Below are 7,573 nucleotides of genomic sequence, written 5' to 3' on the forward strand. Positions count from 1 at the left end.
ATATATATATATATATATACATCATATATATATATATACATCGCAGACCAAACACGGCAGCAGTATTTGGGCTCCTTCCTGAGTTTGGGCTGATGTACACAAACAAACTAATAAGGTCGTTGATACTGATTCTCCTGCTGTGAGTGTATGTGGATGCGTACAAGAAGCGATTAACATCTGGTTAGTATTAATGTTAAAATGCAATTACTTCGTGTGTTGTGCGCAGATGACGTACAAGTATCTACACGCCAGTACTTTTAGCAAGCATTCATGCATTGAATGTACTTTTTCTGTGCTTGCTCTTTGTTTTGTCCTGCTGCTCTGTGTCTATCGTTGTACGCAGGGTGGTGTTTGTGCCGGATTCTTCAGTTAAGATCTGTTGGTGTTTGTATTGTTCGTTATATCGATTATATTTCCTTCTGTTTATTTCTGCTTGCTTCAGTTGATATACAGCAACGCGTCTTTGTTTTCGCGCGTCATAACAAACGAATCGCGGGCTAAAGTATCGACCTTTGAGTTGGAAGTTTGTGTCAGCATCTCGACGCCTCTCTTCCTTATAAAGGCGTTGGAACATGAAATGAAGAAATATGTACAAAACAGGCAAATGGACTTTGTCAAGGACTCTCTCCGTCTTCTCGTCTACGATGTGCAGGCTGGCCACTGTATCAAGGCAGGGCACGAACACAGCTAGCCAGCTAGAACCAGCCAGCTAGCTAGTCACCTGCCTCCAGCTACACTCAACTAGATAGGCTGCGAGCTAGCAACCCTGGCAGCCAGATGGTTGGGTGGAAGATGAGACATTTGGGTAGACGGCAGCTAATGCAGATGGCCAGGTAGTCAAAGAGATAGAAACGAAAGGAAAGATACGTAGATAGGCTGACAGCTAACTCGCCCAATTGATGCATGGCCAGCTCCCAAATAAGATAGGCTAGGAGAGAGGTTGGTGAATCGATAGACTTTTGGTGGAGAGGGTGGGCATAAATAGAATACTGTGGGCCTTAGCAAGCTAGCCATCTAACGCTGGGTCTCCGCTGGCTGGCTAGCAAGCGACGGCCTGAAAATAGGGAGTAGCCCGCAGCTTGACAGTTGAGCGGCGCGGTGTGCTTGGAGCTGTATGCGTGCAGCTGACCCTCTGGCTGACGTGTGTTGAGGGGTGGGGAAACTGGGGGAAAGTCTTGAAGGTGAGGTCTGAAGTGTACCTACACCTCGTGAAGGCGTTAAATGAGCTTGGCATATCGTTTCATTTGCCGCAGCAACCTGTCACGATCCTAAACAGGCAAGTGCTAACTTGCAATAACAGCAAAGACTACCACAAACATCAGCCGCACTTGTAGCCGTTGCTCCTGCAGCTGCAACAACTGCGGCAGCTGCTGCTGCGGGTGCTGCTGCTCGAGGTCCTTCGTTGCAGAGCGGCGCCAAACGGCGTCCGCCTGCTTGACTCCTCATGGCACTACTGCCTTAAACGAATCGTGCCTGCGTGTGTGTGCATCTGTTTGTTTCCTTGTGTTGTGTTGGTGTATTATGTGCACAATTTAAAGACAGTGCATTCAGTTAGTGCATCTACAAGTTGTAGAGATGCACATTCCGTCGACTGCCTGGTTGTCGGCAAGGCACGCTTGCTGGTGGCCAACAACTGTTGTGATAAGATGGTGGCTGAGTATTTAATTGTTCCTAAATTAGTTGTGTTCGTTACTTCCTTTCTCCCTCTGGAGTCATCTAACGAATTCGGGTTGCAAGGGATGCTAGCAACATAAAAGTCATCACAGCGCTGCAGTAGGAAATGGCTGCAAGAAACAAGAAGCAGCAAGCAGCTAAGGGGTTGAGCGGCCGAAGCCTAAGCCCTATGCTCCAGAAAAGAGTCACTTTCAGCCTGCAGGCTGAATTGGGCCGGCGCTCGAACGACTTGGAAAACCCCAATGCATTCGGTCGATAATGAATTAAACGCGAATCGAGCGTGGTGTTGCATTTGTAGAGACGAATTGCTTGAGTATGTGAACTAACTACCATCTTGCGCATGGAGTTCTTAAAGGGCCACTCCTCTATCCTTTGTATATTCGTACTGCGCTTTTGGTTTCCTGCTTTCTTATCGTCTGTTCGTTTTTGTGTGGGCCTTGCCACAACATGTAATGGAAATGAGAGAGAAAATACCACCCGACTACTGGAAGTTGCGCTGGCGTGGACTTGCACTTAAATACACTTCAGTTTGTATTTGTATTAAAGTGAAGCCCAACAGAACAAACAAAGGAAGAGAGCGGATGATTACAATTAAACAACAACCCGAATGAAAACAACCGTAGGCCAGCAGCCTAGCACCAGAAGGCGGGGCCTGGTGTCAATTAATGCATTTCCCCTTCTCTGCATTTAAAGATCAGTCTCACTGCCCGTTCTTAATTAATTTACTTCCACTTGCTAGCAATGCATTTGGAATGCAATTGAAAGGAGGACAGCATAAGCCATCTATGCTCAGAAGCCCCAAGCGGCTCAGGCTTTGTTAGGGGCGCCGATGATGTCAACAAAAGCCTTCTTAAGAGAAGCACCTCCTACAAGGAAGCCATCAACATCTTCGCATTTAATCAGAGAAACACAATTGGAGTCACTCACAGAACCGCCGTATACTATACGCAACGCTGAAGCCACCTGGGATCCCACACGCTCTGAAATGAACTTGCGCAGTTCCTGCGGAGAGACAAACAATTCTAAACAACAGCCTTAAATAACCACGATTCTGACGACAATTTCAACACACCAGCTTCAAGCAAGACAACCCTTGCGCTTCAACAGAAGCAACACCAAACGCAACATCCACACCAGCACCAGAAACACCACAAACAACCAGGAGCACCTCAAAGTCAACAGGAACAAAGGCAGCACCGAAAGCAACAACGCCCACAGCATCAACTGAAGGAGCAGCACTATCAGAAAACGCAACAGCAAAAGGACCATCAGTAGCAACAAAAGGAGCGCCACAAAAAGGCAGTAGCAGCGACAGCAGTTGCAGCAGCAGGAGTAGCAGGCTTACGTGATGAACCTCCTGTGCCTGTTCAGGAGTGGCGACTTTGCCTGTGCCGATAGCCCAGACGGGTTCGTACGCGATGACAACCCTATTCCAATTTGTTACTTTGGGGATAACGGCCTCCAGCTGAGTCCTGCACACTTCCATCGTTTTGTTGCTTTCGCGCTCCTCGAGTTTCTCCCCAATGCAGATCTGCACAACAGAAAACAAACACGAAGCGTAATGGGTAGACATTATAACCTTACACGTCATTCGCCAGTAGATTCAAGCAACAGGAAGAGTTAAAATAAAGCAAACAGCACGAAGGCAAAATAGTGCACAGAAGGAATCTATGCACACAAGACCGCTTCCTATCAATATCGGCATCCCTTTTTTCACACAGCAAAATAGAAAGAGACAAAGACGACGCAAACGAAAAAAAAAGACGTTCACGCTCGGGAAGAGGTAGTATCGCTTCCCCATCTATCCCAGTCTCTCACTCACAACCCCTTCATAGCTTTTTCACCGGTAGACTAAGCCCCTTATCTACGTAAAAGCATTACGTACATGTAAGACGCGCATCCATCCCTCTACATACATGCACACAGGCGTAATAAACAAGGCAGGAAAAAACAAAAACTCCAAACACCAAACCCTAAATTAGTAAATACGAAGGGCTACATATGTGCGCCTTCCGACCAATCTACCCACCAAGCGGTAATAGCCACGCAAATCCACTGCAAGCGTGCACGCAAAAAACACCCATTGGTGTATATATATATATATATACTTGAGGGCTATATTACACAACACTGCACAACCCTCGGATAGGGCACACCAGAAGAAGGATGCACTTGCTGCTGTCTTACCACAACATTGAGTCCTTCCTGCTTCATCGCCATTGCGACTTTCTCTGCTACGACGCTATCCGTCTCGCCGTAGTACTGCCGCCTCTCGCTGTGGCCAACCATCACCCACTTCAGACCCATGTCAGCCACCATCTCCGCCCTGCACAGAGATGCTGGGAAGACAGTTTCTCAATTAACAAACCAAACATCTAAACGAATAACGAGCTCAACTTCGTTCAAAGCACAAGAAACTCATTTAGACATCAAACACTAACGCAACAACCTGCATACACATGCCCAGGCCATACAGGTGCGTTCCATACCAAAGCATACATCCGGGAGCAAGAGCAAATAAACGAACAATTTCAACAGCAGAGTAATGACACCAATTATGCAAATACGTGCAAAAAACCAACGTGCATCGACCGCAGACGCAGGAAACAAATATGTGGAAATAAACCAGCATGGAGGCAAACAAAAACCAAATGAACATATAAAAGTCAACAACACGACGAAGTGATTCGGCAAGCTACAGAGTTTCTACTGCCAGATGCGATACAAATGGCAAGCAAGTAGGGAGAAACAAGTAGGGCTGACAAATAAACCAGAGAAATAAAATGAACAAATATAACAAACAAAATTAAGAAAATACAATGGACAAACACGAACACACATACGACGCACTAGTGTCAGAAGCACAAGCATCGAAAAAGCAAACGACAAATAAGTACAAACTTGCGATCCTTAGCCGATAAATGAAGCAGCAAATGCCCTTGATGAATGCATTGAGCAAACAGAGACGCAACTACAACGAAAAAGAAACAGCAATGAAACATAGGAGCTTCAGCTGACAAGAGCAGTGGGACTGCATGTGCAGCAAGAAGACAGAGAACATAGGAGCAACAACACGGAAGAGGCAAAATAGGAGAACGAAGGAAATCATGTGTGTCTAAAGATAAACGCATGACAGACAGAGAAGAGAAGAAAAAAAGACACCACAGGCAAGGCAAGAAGGTTTAGGAAACACGTATGTACTTTCTCACGTGATTTCGCCTGTAAAGGCTCCCGGTCCGGTCTTAGAGATGTTTTGGCAGCCGACTTGAAACTCATTTTTCAGTTTTTCCTTGGCTAGCGCAATATGCAGCGCCGTGGGGAAGAGGACGACCTCTGAATGCATTCAGGAGCAGCAAAAAACGAAAATGAGGAAAAAATACAGGCGAAGAACGCTTTACGAGAAGGCACAGTAATGAATGTAAGGACTGCGAAAATCTCAAGAGAACAGCCAACAAGAACTAGTGCAAGGGAGGTGCGGAAGGTTCTTTCCCTCAAGCGCAACCCGAAAACACAAAACGGAGTAATAAAAGGAAGTAGTTATTCCATGTAGAGCACCAAGTAAATTTAACCATTTTATTCACCCACCGACACATTTATCTGCTGTTTTCTTGTATTTGTTAAACCAGCGACACAGCCGATGTCGCCAACAGCCAGACTGGGGGTTCCGGCCTTCTGCCCACAGCCACGGCCAGAGGCAGTCATGCAGCTCATAAGCCACTAAAACTTTAAAAAGTGTATCAAGTAGAGTACAAGTGATATAAAAAGCGAAAAAAGAACGAAGCCATGACAAAATAACGCGCGCGCATGCCCTTGTGGACTGTGTACATCACAGCAGCAACACGCACGAATCACCAGCTCGACAGAATGTATTTCTAAACGCCATACACCCCAAATATCTACTTTGGCTGAGCCTTCCACCGGAGTTCCTCAAGTGCCTCGAAACCGAAATTGCAGCAGGTGCGACTTCGGCGTTCTACGAACGAGGACGATTTGACTGAAAGGTTCATATTGGAAGCGAGCGGCAGAATGAAGGCACGAAAACTCTAATCCAGCCCTAATGCCTTGCAAAGGCCCTATTTTCCGTCGTCATGAGCTGCTGCAGTTCCCGCTGCTGCAGCTAATTCAGCAGCTGGAGGCGCAATACCATCCACCGCGGGTGGCTGTGTGTGGCTGGGAGTGTTCTGGCTGTATGTGTGCTAATCCTGCTGCTTACGTATTTGACTTGCATTGAAGTTTGCCTGGTTAAGTTCCTTTGAAAGCTCGGTTATGGAAGCAACGGTGCCGTTTGACTTCCAGTTGCCGCCGATCCACGGAGTTCGCGCCATTCTGGGAGCGGTGAGTCTGGAAAGCGAGGCGTACACGGGGGGAAAACGAAAAAAAAGACAATAAAAGAGCAGTTTACACTTAAATGCCTTCTATATTTGAATGAACTTCGCCCCATCACTTTGTATTCAGCCCCGAACGCGCCCCAGGTGCGAACGGGATTCCTTCCTCCCGGTCCCCTCACCGTGGCTGCATGCGTCGGCTATTTGATCCTTCTTTTTCGTTCCATTTCTGCGTGAAGACCAAGTCATATTGAACAACTCGCGAAATAAGTGCAGTTTAAACTTGCTTTCCCAAGACGGGTTATTGCTTCAACGGAATACCAGCCAAAACGAGCACCTCCAAGAGCGGCGCTCCAGTGCATTTTTCAGTGTTGCTGCTGTCCCTCATTTGCACTGTAACGACGCGCCCTCCTTCTTTAATTGCACACTTCACCTTTTAAAAAGATGCAATTTCGTGTAAATAGTACTTTACATTGTATATATTTATATTCCATGGACGTGTTGCAACCCTTGTAGAGCTGCAAACAACTGCTGGTAGCTCAGCCGGCAGTTAGCGCAGCACGTGATCGTCCTACGCATAATGAACAACATTCATCATGCTTAGGACGGTAACGTGCTGTGGCAAGTATAATAAAATAAATAAAGTAGTTTAGTTGAATGCTTCAAACGAAAACGAATAGGCAATTTCTTGCCATCCCCGACTGCTCTGCCATTATTGCCGGTGTTGCTGCAACTTCTCTACGTTATGAATTCGCTTATCCAAGATTATACTGTGTGCCTCTTCTTTTCTCTTCCTGGATAATGTCCAAATTCTGTCTAGACTGGCCACTGAAGCATATTGGGGCGGCACGACTGGATTTGGGTTATATGCATTGTAGACAGACAATTCTGGGAAAAGAATTGGCACCCATTTCGGAATGTTGATTGCGAATATAGTACATAAATATGCATTATATGCCTTAAATTTGGAAAAATGTGCGAATGTATGTTTTGGGGCCTTTCTGAAGTTGGTACAAGCATTTCTACTTGCGGCAAAGCTGGCTACTGAACGCCAAGCGAGTCCCGCATAATATTGTAATGTACGGTGAAATATTATATAGTATTCTAGTACTTCCGCAGGAGTTCCAGCTTGGTTTAGTGCACCTGATCACATACTCCGTCGCTTTTACGTATCCTCGCCCGCAGGATGCAGTGCTGCTGCGCCAAAGAAACCTGGAGACTAGAGAGGAAGCCATCCGATGCTTTTCGGGTATTGCATTATAAAAAGCATTTGACGCTATTGCACCACAAGATTTGCATACTTCCTACCATTAAATTACACACAAGCTTTTGACTGTGTTGCAGCTCACGACGTTGGATTATTACGTGTTCACTATCACAAGTCGTGGACACTATTGGTGCTCACAACAAGCCTCTGCTACGATCGAGAATTCCCGCCCCAAATTAAAATGATAAACACTGAAATGATGCAACCGTTTCTACACACATAGGTACATGCGCGCCTGTACAATATGTATATATATATATATATGCAACAGGATGCACCTGCTGCCGAGATGTTTGAAATGCAACAT

The 7,573-nt window shown here is 46.1% G+C and overlaps 2 protein-coding genes across 2 annotated transcripts in view; one reads left to right on the plus strand and one right to left on the minus strand.

Annotated features, from left to right (window-relative positions):
* Positions 1-691, plus strand: part of EAH_00044230 (hypothetical protein, conserved) — a gene marked incomplete at both ends in the record, with an annotated part of 9,848 nt that extends 9,157 nt beyond the window's left edge. Inside the window, one exon of the mRNA XM_013394873.1 lies at positions 443-691. Coding sequence (XP_013250327.1) covers positions 443-691 — 249 coding nt within the window. The remainder of the gene's footprint in view (positions 1-442) is intronic.
* A 1,790-nt stretch (positions 692-2,481) lies between these two features.
* EAH_00044240 (triosephosphate isomerase, putative) lies at positions 2,482-5,999 on the minus strand (the record flags this gene model as incomplete). The annotated part of the gene is made up of 7 exons (XM_013394874.1): positions 2,482-2,676; positions 3,020-3,205; positions 3,862-4,000; positions 4,884-5,007; positions 5,256-5,346; positions 5,656-5,717; positions 5,888-5,999. The coding sequence occupies 7 exons, from the start codon at positions 5,997-5,999 to the stop codon at positions 2,482-2,484; spliced, it is 909 nt and encodes a 302-aa protein (XP_013250328.1).
* Positions 6,000-7,573: the final 1,574 nt, after the last annotated feature.

This window comes from Eimeria acervulina, genomic scaffold, assembly GCF_000499425.1.
Source record: "Eimeria acervulina Houghton genomic scaffold, Eah_scaff606, whole genome shotgun sequence".
In the NCBI taxonomy this organism is placed as follows: Eukaryota; Apicomplexa; class Conoidasida; order Eucoccidiorida; family Eimeriidae; genus Eimeria; species Eimeria acervulina.